At 59.0% G+C, this 18,209-nt stretch overlaps 2 protein-coding genes across 27 annotated transcripts in view; one reads left to right on the forward strand and one right to left on the reverse strand.

Moving 5' to 3' along the window:
* STARD9 (StAR related lipid transfer domain containing 9) overlaps positions 1-4,117 on the forward strand; it is a 135,884-nt gene extending 131,767 nt beyond the window's left edge. For 18 of the 19 annotated variants that reach the window (XM_051822022.3, XM_051822025.3, XM_089310158.1 and 15 more), the window contains 7 exons: positions 695-812; positions 925-1,046; positions 1,229-1,293; positions 1,445-1,647; positions 1,826-1,905; positions 2,091-2,249; positions 2,719-4,117. In XM_051822022.3, the coding sequence (XP_051677982.2) occupies positions 695-812; positions 925-1,046; positions 1,229-1,293; positions 1,445-1,647; positions 1,826-1,905; positions 2,091-2,249; positions 2,719-2,820 (849 nt within the window). In that variant the 3' untranslated portion in view covers positions 2,821-4,117. The remainder of the gene's footprint in view (positions 1-694; positions 813-924; positions 1,047-1,228; positions 1,294-1,444; positions 1,648-1,825; positions 1,906-2,090; positions 2,250-2,718) is intronic. The other variant, XM_051822030.3, reaches the window with a different exon arrangement.
* Positions 4,118-6,412: 2,295 nt separating this feature from the next.
* On the reverse strand, positions 6,413-17,979 carry CDAN1 (codanin 1). Of its 8 annotated transcripts, none has more exons than XR_007910194.3 (28): positions 17,823-17,967; positions 17,125-17,612; positions 16,733-16,939; positions 16,388-16,557; positions 15,993-16,106; positions 15,833-15,911; positions 15,308-15,428; positions 15,013-15,122; positions 14,495-14,584; positions 13,837-13,912; positions 13,349-13,554; positions 13,002-13,122; positions 12,717-12,863; positions 12,396-12,562; positions 12,072-12,159; positions 11,777-11,866; positions 11,533-11,587; positions 11,206-11,339; positions 11,023-11,126; positions 10,662-10,820; positions 10,286-10,349; positions 10,048-10,126; positions 9,793-9,894; positions 8,574-8,681; positions 8,375-8,438; positions 8,068-8,249; positions 7,794-7,901; positions 6,413-7,150 (listed from the first exon to the last, which is right to left on the reverse strand). XR_007910194.3 is itself a non-coding variant. In XM_051822037.3 (28 exons), the coding sequence occupies exons 1-28, from the start codon at positions 17,910-17,912 to the stop codon at positions 7,025-7,027; spliced, it is 3,696 nt and encodes a 1,231-aa protein (XP_051677997.1). In that variant the 5' UTR covers positions 17,913-17,979; the 3' UTR covers positions 6,413-7,024. The 8 variants fall into 8 exon arrangements, 3 of the variants coding, with proteins under 3 accessions (XP_051677997.1, XP_051677998.1, XP_089166292.1); XR_016218054.1 differs by having other exon boundaries at positions 8,574-8,751; XR_011380881.2 differs by having other exon boundaries at positions 8,574-8,751; positions 9,746-9,894.
* Positions 17,980-18,209: the final 230 nt, after the last annotated feature.

Raw genomic sequence — 18,209 nt, forward strand, 5'->3', positions numbered from 1 at the left:
GGCAGGAGAGGGCCGACGGCTCCAGGGATGGGAAGGTGCGTCACAGAAGGCTTTAGAAGTGGGAGGGACATCTGCACGCGCCAGTGCTTACAGGGAGGGTCAGTAAGGAGGGAGGGATGGAGGCAGCAGGTACCACAGTGAAAGGTTCCAGAGGGGGGCCCGGCCTCCCCAGCAGGGAGGAAGGAGGGAAGAGCTGTCTTCATTCGCCCCTTTTCTCCTTCAGAGTAGCTGTGGGGTAGCAGTGATGACAGCGGGCACGTGGGTGTTCCGTGAGTCCTCGTGTCACCTGAGGCTGGCTGAGATGACGCTGGACAGTCCTGCAGATCCAGAGGCTCGTCTCCTGGGCCCAGACAGGGCCCAGCTCGCCATCGCCCACTGCTCCTCCTCCCCATCCCACACTAACCCTGTTCCAGCCGTGGCTCAGTCCTGTTGCCACAGCGGGGCCTCCTGCTCTCTGCGGCCCGGGTTGGCAGGCCAGCAAGCATGCAGTCTCCTCAGCCGCATCCGTGTCTCCGTGAGAAGTGGTCCGGGGCCCGTCTCTGCTGTTCACCAGCGCCCGGCCTCCTGTAATCCCAGGAGGGAACCTGGGTACAGCCGAGCTGCCGCCCTGAGGCTGGCTGGGGCACTTCTCAGGAGACTTCCGTGCCTGCTTCCTGTGTGGTCCTGAGCACTCACTGAGCATCCTGTTTTGCAGGGGGACATGAACTTGTCTGATTCCAGAGACACCTGGCTAGAAGACGGGCGGGGACGTTCCGCAGAGAGGAGCAGCCACCTGCATCTGGCCAGATCCGCCTGGAAGGGCTCAGCCTACAGTGAGCGGCGGGGGAGTGGGCATAGCCTCCTGCCCATCTGGGGCCTTGGGGGGTGGTACTTGCCAGATCCCGCCAGTGCCTAGTGAGAGCCCCACTGTCCTGTTTGTTGTAGGCCACAGACCTGCCCAGGGCACTTGCTGCTGCTCTCCAACCAGACTCCCCAGCCCGGCGACCTGCTTCTCCTCCTCCTACCAGGATCTGGCCAAGCATGTCGTGGACACATCTATGGCAGATGTAACTGCTCCCGCTCATCCCCCCTAACCAGACCTGCCGGTGGGGGTGGGAGAGTCGGGAGGAAAAGAGCCGGGCAGGTGGGGGCTGCTGCCATTTGGGGGCTTCTTGAGGGGCTCTCCCGTAGCACTGGCCAGAGCAACCCAGGAGCGCCGATTGTACTAGCGTGACCACTGTGTCCCCAGGTCATGGCGGCTTGCTCGGGTAACCTGCACAGCCTCTTCAGCCGCCAGGCAGCGGCCGGCTGGAAGTAAGTCTCTGTACAGCACCTCGCTGCTCGGCTCCCCCTGCTTGGCCTCTCTTCCTCTCTCTTCTCTACGCTGGCTTCTGAGTCCCCAAGTCCCCCGTGGCGACCCTGGAGCCAGTTTTGACCTCTCTCCTGTCCTTGGTGTTTGCCTCAGCTACCAGGGTGAGGAGCAGGAGGTGCAGCTGTACTACAAGGTGTTTTCTTCCACGCGGCATGGCTTCCTGGGGGCAGGTGTGGTGTCCCAGCCGCTGTCGCACGTGTGGGCAGCGGTGAGTGACCCTACGCTTTGGCCCCTGTTTCACAAGCCCATCCAGACAGCAAGGCTGTTTCAGCGAGTGACCAACAGCATCAACCTAGGTGAGCCCGGAGGCGCCAGGCTTCTAGGGGTAGGCCGGGGCTGTGGGGGAGCTCAGCCTAGGTCTGTCCAGTTGGGTGTCGAACTGTGGAATGATGGGGTGCTGGGGCTGCTGCTGGCCTGGGAAGGATTTAGAGCTGGGTTTGCTCACAGCCCCCACCCCCACCCCCTCCTCCCCAGTGTACTTGGTGTGCAACACGACGACGTGTGCGTTGAAGCAGCCGCGGGACTTCTGCTGTGTCTGTGTGGAAGCCAAAGAGGTGCCTGCCTTGGTGGTGGTAAAGCGGTCGTGGGAAGAACTTGGGCGCACGTGTGGGGAGAAGCTGCCTGTGGCTTCCGGTCCTCTGGGGGAGGGGCTGCCTTCTGCCATGCTGACTTGCAGTGGAGCCGCTTCCTGGGATGTCTGCATTACCTGGGCAGAAGTCACATGTGTGTCTGTCCCCAGGGGCCCCTGTGTGTCATGGCAGCTCAGTCAGTATATGACGCCTCCATGCCAAGGCCCAGCAAAAAGATGGTGCGAGGAGAAATACTACCCAGCGCCTGGATCCTGCAGCCTGGCACCGTGCAAGGGAAGGGTGTCACCAGAGTCGTCTATTTGGCCCAGGTGATGAACTCCTTGCTCCAACCTCACAGCTCACCTTTGACCCCCACGCCCACCCGGGACATTCTGCCCAGCTGGCCAGCATCCTTCAGTGCCCAGCCCTGTGGCCAAGAGCTCGAGAGTCCAGGGTGCTTCTTGGGCTGCCGAGAACAGGAGTCAGGGGGAGGATCTGAAAGCTGAAGCTGCCCCTACCAGAGTCGTAGTGACCTGCAGCCGTGGCTGATCCCAGGGTCCCTGGTGGCAAGGTAACAGGATGGCCCACAGGCTCAGCTCTCCACAGTCCGGACTTGAACTTTGTCTGCGGGCAGTAAAAGCCAGTGCTGGGATCTGGAGGGCAGAGCCCAGGCCTGTGCGCTCAGCAGTGGAGTTCGGGTGCTCCTCCTCACCACTGCCCAGGCGGCTCCTGGGGCGGAAGCGTGCCCTGACCCTCTAAGTCGCTCTGCGCCTTCAGCTCCTCTCTCTCTGCTTCCAGGTGGAACTTGGGGCTCCGGGCTTCCCGCCTCAGCTGCTGAGCTCCTTCATCAAACAGCAGCCACTGGTCATAGCCAGACTGGCTTCCTTCCTGGGCAGTTAGCATCTCCCTGGCCAGGTGGTGCTGCAGACGCCGCGGCAGCTGCTGCTTACTTTCCATGCCCTGACGCAGGAGCCAGTGCGAGTGGCCGCGGCTGGCCGGGCAGACGGCGCCAGCCCAGGGGTGGCAGCAGGGCCCAGGCAGTGCTTGGTCCTAGCTGGCGCCCCGGCAGAGCGAGCGGCCCAAGCCCTGCCCCGGCTGTCCGCAGTGAATGAAGCTCGGCTCGCCGGCTGGCCTTCGCACCTTTATCTCTGTGCCAGACAAGCTGCTCAGACCGCAGGAGGGAGCAGGGGCAGCAGGCGGAGACCGCGGTGCGCTGGCCAGGCGCTTCCTCCCTCCGGCCCAGCCCTCAGCCCATCGTGAGGCCGGCAGCCTTCGGCCAAGACTCTGCTCCGAATCTGCCTCCTGCATCAGCTCCGTCCCAGAAAACAGCGAAACAGACTACAAGGGCTTTAAAAATAGCTGCACAAACCAGAACACGGATTCAGAATCTTTTCTCCCTGTTGATGTTTACAAAATGCCTTCTGTTCGTTTTTGTTTACCCAGCTCTTCCTTTGACTCCCAGAAGAGAATTTTTGGGTTTTGCATCGGTCAGGAGTGTCGAGCTGTGCCCCGTGACGGGGCAGTCACTCGCGAGCTGACTCCCGGGAGACTGCTGGGGCAGGAGCGACACGTCGGGGGGCTGGGGCGGGCTCTCCCAGGACGGGCGAGACAGCAGCTGCTGGTCGCTGACAAGGCAAGAGGAATTCTAGAAGTGAGACATTACTCTTTGAAGATGAGCGAGAAGGGAACTCCTGAGGCAGTGAGCAGTGAGCCGGTGCTTAGGAGGAAGCTGTGCGCGGCGCCCTGCTCCTGGCCCGCGGACGCCAGGTGGGATGAGAGTGCAGTCCGTGTTCTTGAACCTTAGCCCAGGCTCGGCGGAGGCCCACTATTCTGATGTTTCCTCGGAAGCAGTAAAGGTGGGAGAGCCCCATCCTTAGTTCGTGCCCAGAACCTTTGCTGGATGAGGGTAACTGGGAATTAAGAGGTATCTAGATATTGCAGCAAAGTTTTACTTTTCTAAAAATGTTGTCAGGGTTTTATTTTTCCCTCTTACCTCAGGTTATTTATATATTATTGGTTGAAGATTTTACAAATTGTTTTTAAATGTTTATAAGTACTTTCCTGATTAATTTGACTTTTTTAAATAACACTTGACACCCTACTTATGTACTCCCACCTCTGTTCCTGTAAATCTCTAAGACTGTTGACCAGAGAGGTCAGAACACCTGTGAATTAAAAGTCCTGTGTGTGTATTTGACTCAGTGAAGACGATCCTGGGATGCTCAAGCAAGTCACTGAAGCAGGGTGGAACGCAGCCTGCTGGTCATGGCAGGGCCTGCTCGTGGCCCAGTTTCAGGCTGCTGTATTGAGCTGACATGTAGGTTCTGCCCATGCGCCATGGCACTGCTCTGCATGGTCATTAGCAACCAGATTAGTTGCTCAACTTTAATCCAAATCCGAACAGAAGGGAGGATTCCAGAGTAGTCACTGCCACACGTAACTGTGACCACAGCACCAGGGAGTATCTGAGGCAGAGCCAGACATGGGAATCTGGATGGGTGGATAACTAAGTGCTGGCTTTATCCGCTTCCTAGACAAGCCCACACCAGCCCAACTGAGAGTATCATGAAGAACAGAGTCGGCCCTCCGTATCCACGGGCTTCGCCTCAGCTGAAGATGGGACGTATTTGAAAGTGGGGCGAATGCCAGCACTGCGGCTCATTAGGCTAATCCTCCGCCTTGCGGCGCTGGCACACCGGGTTCTAGTCCCGGTCAGGGCGCCGGATTCTGTCCCGGTTGCCTCTCTTCCAGGCCAGCTCTCTGCTGTGGCCAGGGAGTGCAGTGGAGGATGGCCCAAGTGCTTGGGCCCTGCACCCTATGGGAGACCAGGAGAAGTACCTGGCTCCTGCCATCGGATCAGCGCGGTGTGCTGGCTGCAGCGCGCCAGCCATTGGAGGGTGAACCAACAGCAAAGGAAGACCTTTCTCTCTGTCTCTCTCTCTGTCCACTCTGCCTGTCAAAAAAAAAAAAAAAAAAAAAAAAAGTGGGGCGAACTGCTGCTGATGCACTGAAGACAGCTGCATCCCTGGGTCTGGGTCCTGCTGCTCTCCCTCCCTGCTAATGTGCACCTGGGAGGTGATGGCCTAAGCAATGGCCCCCGCCATCCACAGGGGGGGACTTGGATTGAATTGGCTCAGGTTATTGTGGGCATTTGGGAAGAGCACCAACAGATGGATGCTTGCTCTTTGTTATTCAAAAAAAATATGAAAAAATAGTCATTCCCTAAACAATTTAGTGTAACAGCTACACATGGCATTTACATTCTATTGGTTTATAATGTAAGTAACCTCCAGACTTCAAAGTATTCGGGAGGCTGTGTCTAGGTTATGTGTGGGCTTTGGTATATGCAGATGTCCTGGAACAGATTCCCCGTAGATACTGAGGCTAGCAATTGAGGATGATCTTGTAATAAAATGCACAAGTGAAGTCAGATTTCCTTCTAGATGGGCAGCTCTCAGTTTAGCCTGCATGAGAATCGCCTAAAGACTTCGTTACATCTCAGGCTGCTCCCCCAAAACTGCGGACTGAGTAGATGTGTAGAAAGAAGCGCAAGTATTTTTAAAAGTTCCAGGTAAGCCCAAGGCTGCCGCTCTGGGGACTACACTGAAGACTTCTGGGTTAACATAATCTGTACAGCACAGATCCATGGAAAGCAAGCTGGTGAGTTTGCACTTAATTAGCTGCCTGTCTGCTTAATCCACAGAGTAGGCCTTTAAGGCTCACACAGGCCCCAGGAAATCTCCTTTGTAGGGGCCATGTTAAATTTCTATTTCCTTTCCCAAGAGCTTGGTTTTAACCCAGGAGGCCAAGCACCAGGCCTGTGTATGGCCCAACCTTTCACCTCAGTGTCCTGAGGCGCTGCAGGCTTTCCTGCAGAAGATGCCAAGAAGTAGCCATGAGCTCGCAGCTTGCTGGGCCTGTGCTGTGGTTCAACCACACCTAATGCTGGTCTCTGGGCCTAGAGACAGAAAACATTTCTTAGTCATTTTGACTCCTAGGCATTAAATTGCATTTAAAAGAGGAAGATAAAAGCCTTTGAAAAGTTATACTTTGTGCACCAATGGGATCACCTGGCTTTGTTAGGACCACACAAGTGGATGCCCATAAGCCCAGAGTCTTAACCCTGCTGGGTCGCTGGCAGCTTCACTGAATAATGTACTTCCCTAAACTGCCTACTCCTTACATATCCCTCAAACAGAAAAATTTTTACAGAAATGAACTCAATGACATGTTTAATGCTTAGTCAAAATCAGTGGTTCGCTTATAGAGAAGTAGAATGCTTTAGTTCTGAGACAAGTCGTCAGCCAGAAAGGACACCCCAGCCCTGACGAGAGCTGCCAATGCGATGGGCAGCAAATGGAAAGCAAGCAGTTTCCCGGGCCTGGGGCTGGCGTCCTAACCGGCAAGGCACCTGTACAGCTGGCAACCCAGCAGCCACCTGAGACTGCAGCCTTCTAAAGGGCAAAGGCGGAAATGACTAGAATCAGCCCCGTGAAAGAAAACAGCTTGTATTTAAAAACTGTCCCGTTTTGCCCCTTCCTTGGTCCTTGGGAGGAGACAGGGTCTAGAGTTACTGCCCACACCCAGGCAGAAGACAGAGGGCAAAGCCAGGCCTCTGCCAGGTGGGTCCTCCCTTACCTGCTGTGCATTCTCAGTTCCCGGCGACAGGGAAATGCAGATTCCCAAGATCGTGCTTTCGTTTTCAAGTGAAGCAAAGTCCTGCCGCTTTCATGGTCCAGAGCCACATGTTGTAAGAGGTGCTAGCACAGCAGCAAGTGAGGCTAGAAGCCTGTCTCACAAGCCCTCTCACGTCTGGCTACTCCACGTCCACGTGATCAACGCCCGCTCTTCTGCTCCCAGACAAGTCTCGAGGCTTTTCCACCACCACGTTGAACCACCTGGCCTCTCCTGCCTCCAGGATTCGGGTGGTGAGCTCGCCGTCGGTGGGATGCCACGCAGCCCTTCCACCTGAGCAGGTCTGTTCCAGACCCAGCTCCTCCCACCGCAGCGAGGGGCAGCAGTGGGCTCTTCGGCTTCCTCCTGAGGCGCAGGCAGGCAGGGCTCAGGGTTCTGATGAGACGCCCAGCGGGGCCGCTGCCCAGCCCTAGCTCTGGGCCAGCACAGTCCCCCGGTTTGGCTGCACCAGCTCACACGCTCGCAGCTGGGGTTCTGGCAAGGGGGGCTCAGTGAGAAACAGATTGAACAGCGTTGCTAATTCTTCAGAGAAGTCCTGAAATAAGTAGAAAGAGTTTCTGAGATGGCAGACATATCCTGCACTAGTAAAGCTCAGTCCCTAGGGATTGGTACTGTGGCACAGCTGCTTAAACGGCTGTTTGCAGCGCCAGCATCCCATATGAACAATGGCTTGAGTCCTGGCTTTTCTACTTCCAACCCAGCTCTTTGCTCATGCACCTGGGAAAGCAGTGGAGCATGGCTCCTGGCTCTGGAGTTGCGGTCATTTGGGGAGTGAACCACTGGATGGAAGACCTCCCTCTTTCTCTGGCTCTGCCTCTCTCAAATAAGTCTTTTAAAAAAAAATCTCACACAATGCCATGCTGCCTTCGATTCACTGCCTGCTTCCCTCTCCCTTTCTTCCCTGAGATTCCTTTTAGGGCCTTCAAAGAGGCGTAGAAAATGTGTATGATGAAGAAACTACATGGAGTTCAAAAAACTTTGGCCCCGAAATAAACTTACCTTTAATTTCATTTTTCCACAAGCTTTCTAAAATCCCCTCATACACAGCTACTCAGCTGAAGGAGGCCAAAGACAAGTTCAGGGTGGTTTTAAAACCCTGGACAAAAGTCCCTTTCAGGACACATGGGATACACGACACTGGTTCTCCCTCCATGTAAGACAAGAAGAGGACTCCTTACCTCTGGCCACTGGGCAGCACGGAGGCTGCCTAAGCAGGCCTCTATCTCCATCCGGCCCATCAGCCCCTTCTCCACCAGCTCCCGGAGCAAGAAGAGCAGCAGATCCCACTGCAAGACGCACAAAGCACAAGTCCCCGCTGCTAAGAGGCCCGGCCCATGAGCTCAGGGAGAAGTGGAGTGGAGCCCACTTCAGCACGGGAACAGAACGGGTGAGTACAAGATCGGGCAGGGGGCTGCGGGCGCGGATGCCTCCCCAGGCCTTCCTCTGACTCACCTCCCTCGGCCTTGTGTCTGCCAGAAGCCCCACGTTTCTCGGGCTCAGCAGGAGTCGCAGGGGAACGGGCGCCTGAAAGTCCTCCTTCCACAGGGACAGCAGCATGTGTAGGAGCCTTCGGGCCTGCCCTCTCTCCAGCCTGCGCTGCGCCGGCGGCCCCAGGATGGGAATTTTATCTGCCACTATGGGAGGAGAGGAAAGTCAAGCTGTAAGAAATGGGAGCGGAAGAAGGCGTTTCTAATCTTACTTGTACTCAGCCCTGAGATGTGGGACCTGGCAAGAGAGCGATCTGAGAAAGCAGCCGTACCAAGGAGGGAAGCCAGCTCCACGGAGCACTTGGCCAGATGCTGCTCAGCGGGTGGACACAGGAACTGTGGGGAAAAAGAGGAGACCCTAGAATTAGCAGCGTCCTTACCGCTGTCAGGACTGGCCGAGCCAGCCAGGGCTCTGCTTCTGAGGCAAGGACATGCGCAAACAGCCTTCACGTGGCAAATGCCTCGTCTTACCTGGCGACACTGCAGGGTCTGCCCCAGCTGGCCTAGGAGCTGCTCCAGATGCTCTGGGGGAACGCCCTCCTCAGGGTCCCGGGGCCCCGCGGCCAGGGAGAGCACATCCTGTGGGAGCAGGGCGAGGCCTCACACCAAGCTGGGCCAAGGGGGCCACAGAGGAGTCAGATGGGCAGGGCTTGGCAGTGAAGAGAGGGAAAAGGAAGGGGGTAAGCAGTGCCCCAGGTGGTGAGGCGGCTGGGCACGGCACCCACAGACCTGGGGCTGGGGCAGGACAGCACACCAGGAGGAGCAACCACACGGACAACCGAAGTGGGCACAGATGGCGCAGGTCAGCTGAGGGACAGCGTTTGCCTGGGACAGGACTCCTATCAACTCCTAGGCAGGCACCTGCCCCAAGTCTTCATATTGTCTATCCCTCCTGCTTCGTTTAGTTTTCCACGCACAAGTCCTCTGCATGTTGCGAACCAGCATCTAACGGCCATGAGCCTTTTCCTCTCCCTCCTATATAGTTGCCATTGCTAGTCATTGCTTCTTAGTCCTTGTTTCACATCCTTATTTCCAGACTAGGGTAAGATGGTGAATCTTCTGTGCTTTGAGGGCCATAGGTCTCTGTCCTAGCTACTCACCTTGGCTGTTGTAATGCAAAAGCAGCCACAGTTTGTCAAGTAATGGACATTGCTGTGTGCCAATACAATTTTATTTACTAAAACAAGTAGTGGGCACAATCTGGCCCACAGGCTAGCTGCTGACCCCTGCTCCAGTCTCTGTATTTTTTAAACCAAGTTAGGAGAACTGGTAGTGTATTCTTACTGCCCAAAACTGGGCAAGCATCACCTTCCATACTGAGAGGTTCACAGTCAGGGCCTGGTGACTGCCCCCTTGGAGACTGTTCTATTGTGGTAGAGCTGCTCCCATCAGCTCCTGGGTAACAGGCACTTAGGCCCGATTTACCCACCCTGTCCTTTTAGGTGACAACCAAAGCACGAACACCCAGGAGAGAGAGAGATTCCGCCCTGCCCACTTAATCCCATTCAGTGATGAAACAGGAAGTAGCTGGGAAACACAGAAAGCTCCTACACAAACACTGGCGCTGATGTGAGAATGAAGGAACCAGGAACAGAGCAGGGAGGAGGAGGAGGGTAGCCAAGGGGAGTAGGGTAGCTGTGTACTTTGATCTCGGAGATGAGGTGGGAGGGGAGGGGAGCGTGGTGCTCACAGGCGCGGGAGCAGCCCCTCCGCTCCCCCCGGACAGCTGGCTCAGGACCCTGGGCTCGAAGTATGCGACTCACGGCCGCTTTCACCTCCCTCCTAATCAGCGCTGTGGGGCAGAGGGAGAAGACGAGAGGGTCACGAGGTGCCCGCGGGGGCTCACCACACCACCCATGCCCTTCACCATTTCCAGCTCGCTGGGTGCCCCCTCCCCCAACTGCCTCTGAAACCTCGGTTGGGCTGTTCCCCGTATGGACCTCACCTGTGATGTTGGCCGACAACCAAGTGCAGGCTTTCTCTGTGGCCAGCCCCACGGCAATGTTTTCCGCACTGCTTAGCACCTACAACACGGAAGACTGCAGGGTCAGCGCTGGGGAGGGGCAGGTGCAACCGAGGGAGCCCAAGTCCAGGATGCACCCCCCACTCCCAGCCGCTTCAGACTGCAGAGGGCACACCCGTGCACCTGTGCGGCCTGCAAACCCCGGGCCCTCCCCACATACAGCTGCTGGGGTCTCCTCTGGAAGCAGGGCCCGCACAGCCCCAGGGCTCTTCTTCTGGCAGAACCTGTGAGGAGACAGGTGCAGGGAATGAGCAGGTGCTCGGGTCTCGCTCAGTGCAGCACCGACCTCCTGCCCGACCCCAGATGCTGGAGGAAGAAGCCCAAGCACCAGCCCTCCCCCACTGTGCACGCTCCCAGCTCAGCGCCTGGATTTTGCGATACAACACTAAAGCCGAGTTCAGAGCCTGCAGAAGAGCAGGGGAGAGAATCGGGAGAGTGGGTGGGGCGAGGAAATGGAGCAACAAGTATGAGGACAGAAAGCAGAGCTAAGTCGCCAGAGGGGGAGGTGACAGTCCACATAGATGGGTGTTTCTTACTCCCGCCCCTGGGTCAACGCCTGGGCCCCGTGGGGGCACAGCTGGGAACACAAGCTCTCCACCAACTGGGCTGCTTCGCCCCCTTCCTGGCCCTGCGCCACCAGCTGCTCCTGGAGAAGTGCCTCTGCCTGTCGCACGAGATCTGCCACCAGCGTGGCCCTGCAGCAGGGACAGCAAGGTTTGGGAGTAGCTGGAGGGGCTGAATGGGAAAGAGGCTGCAAAGTCAAGGGCGCTTCCTTCACAGAGGTCCGCAGTTCCAGCCTTGCCCCGCCCCCGCCCCACCCTTCCTCAGCTTGGCAGCAGGGTGTTGCAAAGGGAACGCCGGTGAGGGGACAGACGGGGACCCTCACCCCATTCTTACTTGATATGCTTGACGCAGTTTGATCCGATTCTCTCTGCCACAAACTCCACAGTCCTGCGCAGGGAGGGCGGCTGGTTGTGGAAAAAGGCCTGGGCGAGCTGCGCCTGCGGGACAGAGGAGCAGTGTGGTGAGGGCTCCCTTTGGCCGTCCCCAGGGCTGGCCCTGTCCTCTGCCCAGCCTTACCTGCAGCCCCTGGCTGGTCTGGGGAGGCTGGGCTCCCAGGCCGGTGGTGGTGGTGGGAGTGATTTTCCTGACGAAACCCCCGCTCCGCCCACTGCTGCCTGAAACCCACGAAGCGAGCAGCTTCCGGAGTTCACCTGCAGCAGGGAAGTCCAAGTTCCTAGTCCCAGAAACCCCTCCCATCTCCAGGCATCCTGAACTTGAAGCTGAGGCACTGGGGGAGTGCCTCAAAACAGCACGAGACATCCGGGAGCTAGGCCAAGGGGGCCCTTTTGGGTCTGCGGGCAGGGACGGGACCATGGGTGCTGGGGGAGGGCGCGGGACGCTCACCAATGTAGGGGCAGCAGGTGTAGAGCAGCTGCTGGTCCACCACAGGCACACTGTCCTGGGGGAGAACAGGCCAGTGTAGGCAGGCAGGCGGGCTTCCTGTCCCCCCAGCAGGCCCAGAAGCGGCCCGTCAGGAGGAGCTGATACAGGGTAAGCCCATCCTGCCCGTCCTGGCTGGGTCCTCCTGGACAGCCCACTTTCTTTACTTCTTGGACTTCCCGGGACTCTGGCTGGACCCCACACTCACCAAGCCATATTCTGAGGACACTGCGTCCACCTGGAAGCCATCTGACTGATCCTCTTCCGAAAAGAACAAGTCCTCTGGGACCGTGGGAATCTGGCAGAGAGGAGGCCATCCGAGCTGCAGGCGGCACCGCGGGGATGCGCAGCCTCCACTCTGCCTGCTTTAGGCGGCCGGTTCAGAGCAACCTCCTCTGAAGCGACGGCGCACCCTGGCCCTCTTGTCAACTCGCATCTTCTGGTCGCTGCCGCGCTAACTCAGAGGTCTGCACTCCCAGCCTCCCCCTCCTCCCCCGGCTCACCTGGAAAAGCCAGCCCAGGACAGCGAGCAGCAGCAGCTTGTTCAGGAAACACATCTCCCCTTCACGCTCCTGCGCCAAGACCAAGCTCCTGCGGGGCGAGTGGAAGGTGTGAACGGTCTCACTGGAGGATGTCCCCAGCGGCAGACCTAAGAGGGGCTGCTTCTGTGTGGGCAGCTGGCATCTCCTTGCTCTCCTCGTCCTCCCCCCCAACACCCAGATTCCTTCTCTGCTGGGCCACAGAGGAAAAAGGAAAGGGCAAACGACTGCCCACTGTCTGTCCCTCCGGGTGATGGCTGTCAAGGGCCACAGCCCTTCTCCACTCACCGGTGCAGGTGCAGCAGGAGACTAAAGATGCTGCGGTAGTAGTCCAGCAGGGGCACGATGTGGTCAGCAAAGGACAGGAACTCCACCAGCCAGGGCACGGTGAGCACAGCCCGGCGGGCCCGCAGCCCCTGCCACAGCAGGGTCCGCACATCCAGGACCGGTGGGACCTGGGAGAGGAGGGCTGGTCAGAGGGCGGGCACCTGGCGGGGCCGGGCAGTGCCTTCTAGGCCGCCTGGTTTCCAGAACAGCCCAGGAAAGCAGCCAGCGCCCGAGCCGACTGGCCCTCCCGGCTCCCTCTGCCAGGATCTCCCGCCCATTCACCTGGCTCCTGAGGGCCAGGATGGAGTCCTGAAGCTCACGGGTTGGGGGTGGTTCAGGCCCGCGATATGGCAGGAAAGCCACAAAGCCCAGGAATTTGGCCAAAAGCCTCAGGCTGAGCAGCACCATAGCAAACTGTCTCCGTTCACCCTGTATGGAATGAAGGGAAATAACAGGTCCTACGCGCAAGGCTTCTAGAGCAATTCCAAGCCTGTCACCAAGCGTCCTTGGAACACACTCCTCTGCTTTGAGGCCAGACCCCGCACTGCCCGCGTTCCGCTTCCTCACCTGCCAGTCGACATCTGCCTCCCCTTCGTCATCATTAGGCTCATGCGGAGGCAGGGTGAGGCCGTTGAGCTCTCTGATCTTCAAGCTCAGGCTATCCATAAGATGCTGATTAAACTGGAAGCTGGACGGGAGGGGAGAGCAAGAAGAAAAAAAGAAGAAATAAAAAGGCAGTGGAAGAGGTTCAGGCAGATCAGCACTGAGAGGTGCCCTGGCAGGAAGGATTAATGGGGGAGATGGGAGGCTGAGAAGTGGGATCACCCACGCCAGGGAGAGAATGGGAAGTGAAATGGAGGGGCAGAGTCTAGGGATCTCTGCTTCCTGCCCTGCAAAAGGTGGGGCACCTCTACCTGCTGGCGCTCAGGATGAAGTCTCTGAAGAAGCCTTGACAGCCCGGGAAGGTGGGGGGTGGGCAGGGCCCCCCACTGCTCTGAGGGGCCACAAGTCGCTCCTGTAGACGCCGCAACCGCCCCAGCTTGTCAGCTCCCAGCATACTGAGCACATCTGGAGCTTCGCCCAACACAGTGCCCCCAGCACCACCTGGGCTCTGACACATCTGGGCAGGGCGAGAGAGGAGCGAAACCAAAAACAGTGCATGGGAGACAGACCGAACAAAATGAGAGATGAACATCTACAGAACGCCTACTCTGTCAGCGCCTGAGGCAGCATTGAGGGAGGGCTTACACTCTTGTTTCAGAGGTAAGGGAACAAACTAAGCTGAAAGGATTTGCCTAGGGGCTACGAGAGCTGGGATGTGAAACCAGGCCTCTTAACCTGGGCCCTTCCTACCACACCAAGGAAAAGGGTGGGGAGATGGTGCGGGCCAAGGCGCTGTTACCTGGAGAAGCTGTTTTTGGAAAAGTCGAACAAAGTGGCTGTGGCTGCAGGCTGCCGAGAGCTGGCCCATCATGGCTCTAGGGAGGAAGAGTCAGGAAGAGTGTACAAGAGGGAGGCGGGGAGACTGCTGAGAACAGGCCAGCCCCTGGGCTCTTCAGCCTTCACCTGCCACAGCGGGCCTGCCCAGGGGTATGGGCAAGGAGAGGGGCACTGCCCTCAGAACCCAGGGTCTGCGAGGCTAGAGACAAACCAAACCCAGCAAGCCATCGCTGCCCCCAGTAACTCTGCAGTGGTCGCCAAGAACCAGTGAGCTTCCAGATAGGAAACCCACTCTGCCGCCTGCTCATCTACCCAGACCCAGCATCAGGGCGGCCCAAACTAGACGACGCAGAAAACAAAGGCTGGAGGGTCTGTCCAGTGATTTGGGTCAAAACAAGCAACTTGGATTACAAGCTTTGTTCTTTTCCGAGGGCCTGCCATTAGCAAACAAGCAGAAGGAGCTGGGAGACACACCCCTCCAGAGCGGAGGCAGGGCTGTTGGTGCTGGAGGTGAGGAGGTGGGGAGGACCGCAAAGCCTCCTGCCATCATCTCCCCACATGTCACGGAGCGCCCACTGGCAGGAGAGGAAAGACCCGGTGACCAGCGGCGGAGCACCCACCTGATCCTGCTACCCAGGCCCTTCTCAAAGTCCCAGCCGGGCTCCTCGTGGTGATCTTCCCATTCTCGAAGCACCTCATAAAACACATCCCTGACAGACACACAAGAATCCTGATCAGCTGAGGCATGGCTGCTGCTACCTCACTCTTCTCACGTGGAACACTGAGGGCAGGACTCTGCCCAGTCCCATGTCTTAACCTCAAAGTCCCTTATAGGATGACAATGTCACAGACCCAGCACAGCACACCACAGGCTCACACCCTCTGTGCACACTGAGAGGTAGTCCTGCCCAGGAACCCTGAGATTAAAGACCCTTAAGAGGGCCTGCTAGGCTCAGGGATTCAAGTCCACGGGCACAAAACAGAATAAGGTCAACTGGCCCTTGGGATGGCGAGGAAGGGCCTGGTGGTACCAACCCACTGGTTAGTGCCAAACTCCCAGTTTCTGTGACAACAAAACAACTGCCTATTCCAGAGAGACTGCCACCTACTCCCTCCCAGAGTTCCCCTTTCCCATCACCTCTGCTTTTTGAAAGTATGAAAGGCTCGGTCACTGGAGAAGTTGGCACGATTGTCAGTTTCCGGCTGAAAGGAGACAGCTTGAGCAGAGGGTAGCATCACCAGAGACACCTGAAACATGGCGGTAACATTAGGATCTAAAGCCTACAGGAGGCACACTCAGAAAACTTCACCCCTGACCTCCCCCACAGTCAGCACACATGACACTTAAGTACTGTGAGCAGGGGCTGCTTGAATTTATGGAAGCTCGCAAGGGTCAGGTCCAGGCTAGCAGGCACCTGCGCTGGGGCCACTACCTTGGCAACACTGCCCTCATAGGCAGCTCGAAGGCGGCCTTGCAGGGCTGGTGAGAAGCACAGCAGCCGCTCATTCTCCGCCAGCAGCTTCAAGGTCCCTTTGTCCAGGTAGGAAAGAACCCTGCGGGGACAGGAGCACACACAGCTGAGACTGGGACACAGACTGCACGCAGGGAGCGGCTGCCTGGGCAGCACACAGAGCGAGCGCATCTGGAGACTGGAGCCAGGATGTGCGGAGCCCAGACATGTACAGAAAGATCACAGGGCAAGAACCAAGGATGATGGCGGTCAAAGGGGAAGGAATGAGACCTGACAAAGCAGGAGGACAGGACAGGGATAGCAGCCCTAGACAGCAAGGCCAGTCGCCAAGACCACAGGGGTCGACTGGGCTCTTTCAGAGGTTAAAATCATAGCCTTGACACAAAGATTACCGATAGGGAAAGAACCGGGGCCGCTGTGCAAGCGGCCAGAGCACAGGGCAGACCACGAGGCAGAGGCCCACAGGCCCCAGTCAGGCAGACTCACGGAAACTGACGCTCCAACACCCGCACGGCGAAGAAGACGCAGTCGTGGATGCTCTGGAACAGGGGGCTCCCCACGGACTCTGGAAAGACAGCACCGCGCCGTCAGCTCAGAAGCGCCCATCGCCAGACCTCCCTTCTCAAAAGGAAGTTTGCTCACTTACCTAGGACACCTGGACCTGGTTCAAGGTCACTGTCCTTGGCAGCCACCATCCTCCGGGCAGTGAGGAGCTGAAGGACGAAGAAAAGCTCCAAGAACAGGTTTGGTACCAGGTTCTCTGGATATAAAAAGAAACCCCATGATAGCGGGCACCATCTGGAGCCCACTCAGTTCTGCAACTTCATCAGTTCCCTTAACCTGCCGCGCCGTAAGGGTCTTCAAAAAGTTTAAAACAGGTATTATAAAAGAATGATGCATGGACTCTAAATGTATAATGTGAAAAATGATGTGTGATTTCAACATCTGCATCAAAACAAAGGTCATCTTTTAATTAACTCCATTTCCCATGAACTTTCTGAAGCCCCCTGCTAGCCCCACACTGTGCTCTCCCTTCCTCACCAGCAATGCAGGAAGAGTACACAAGGGCTACCAACTCCAGGCGTTGGCGGGAAGACACTCTGGCAGGGTCAGCAGCTTCATCTGTGAGGCTCCCCGTCCGGCTGGGGAGAGGAGACCCCGACTCCGGGGTGGGACAGGAAGGGGTAGGTGACTGCTGCAGCTGCTTGGAACTATGGGGAGAGACTGTCATGAGCGCTCAGCCTGGCTTCCTGGTCACAAGCACACTCAGGTCCCTCCAGGGGAGACAATCCCAGAGTTCCCGAGGGGGAGATCAGGTTCAGGGAGAGCCCTGCAGCTCCCCCGCGGGGAGGAAGCCGCCACCCCCAGAGAGCGGCAAGGCCATACCGCTCCTTCCTGAGCATCTCCCGCTCCTCTTGCAGACTTCTGCACCCTGGGGGAAGGCCAAGGCCCCAAGGGCTAGTGTCCAGGGCTGAGGGTTGGGAACTGGGGACACAGCTGATTGGGGGTGAGGTGAAGCAAGTCTTGGGCTTGGAGAGTGACCGCTCTTCGCTCACCGGAGTTGGGTTGATCCTGCGTGAAGGCTTCGTCCTGCTGAGAGCAGCCACAGGATTTTCTCAAACTCTCATCCTCAAGCACCTCCCCTCCATCAGCACAGCTCCTGGGCCCCTTGCCAAGACCCCCTCACCGTTACGTTACCTCACCCCCAGCCCCGAGGCACCGACTCCCCCAGCGGAGCCTCCGTGCCACCCATCTCCTGGGCGAGGGCGGATTCTCACCCTGCAGGGCCGGGGGGAACCGAGCCTACGGGAGGGAACTCCTCCAGGTTGCTGAGGTTTGGTGGATCACAGAGCGCGAGGCTGGGACTGCTGGGGCTGCCAGAGCCCCGGAGCCTCCGGGCCCCGGCCCAGGGCAGGCTCTCCCCGCCGACCCCCTCCTCCGGGCCCCCGGGGCCGCGGCTTCCTCGCTCGCGGGCCGGCGCCGGGCCCCGCCTCCTGCCCCCGCGGCGGGCCAGAGGGGCCTCGGCCGCGGGGCTCGGGGGCTCCGGCGGAGGGAAGAGCTGGCTGCGCGCCCCGCGGCCGCCCCGCGGCGGGCCCCCCGGCCTCCCCGGCAAGGTCGCCGAGGCGCCCGGGGCCTTGGCGGGGGTTGGGGGGCCCTGCGGGAGGACGCGGCAGCTCTGCTCCCTCAGGAAGTTCAGCAGGAACGGCACGAATTCCTTCCGCAGCGGCCGGAGTGAGCGCAGCACGGCCGCTTCCCCGGGGCTATCCTGAGGGAGAAGGAGACGTGGAGGAGCAAGAGGGTCGGCGGCCAGCCCGGGGTGGCGAGCGGCGGGGCCGCCCGGGCAGCGGCGCCCATCCGGAGCGCACTCGGCCCGGGCTGGCAGCCAGGCGCCCTGGAGGACTGGGACCGGAGCGGGCTGGCGCCTCCCGCGAGAAGCGGGTTCCGCTCAGGCCTGGGGGCGGGCCGGCGCTGTTACCTCGGAACTCTGGGTTCTGCGCGCGATCCACCGCACGGCCGCTGCGACCGACACCTCCTCTCGCAGCAGCGACTCCAAAACCGCCGCCATCCCGGTAGGGGCGCTCTGGGCCGACTGCGCAGGCGCCGGCGCGCCGCGGGCTCCCCGGGAGGGGCGGGGCCGGCAGCGGGAGCGACCGTTGGGCCGCGGGGCGGGGCGGGGCGGGGCGGGGCCTCTGGCTCCGTCAAGGCCTCGCTGGGTCCGCGGTTTGCTCCGGCCGCACCGGCCGGCCGTCTCGGAAGTGCGGCCGCACCGCCTGGGAGTGAGGCCCTGCGCCGGCTTCCCTGGCTGAGCAGGCCCCGAGGGACGACTCACCCGGACTCGAGCGGGGAGCGGGGCCGCCGTGGG

The sequence above is a fragment of the Oryctolagus cuniculus genome, chromosome 12 (genome assembly GCF_051225735.1).
Source record: "Oryctolagus cuniculus isolate XC-2025 breed Fujian yellow rabbit chromosome 12, ASM5122573v1, whole genome shotgun sequence".
In the NCBI taxonomy this organism is placed as follows: Eukaryota; Metazoa; Chordata; class Mammalia; order Lagomorpha; family Leporidae; genus Oryctolagus; species Oryctolagus cuniculus.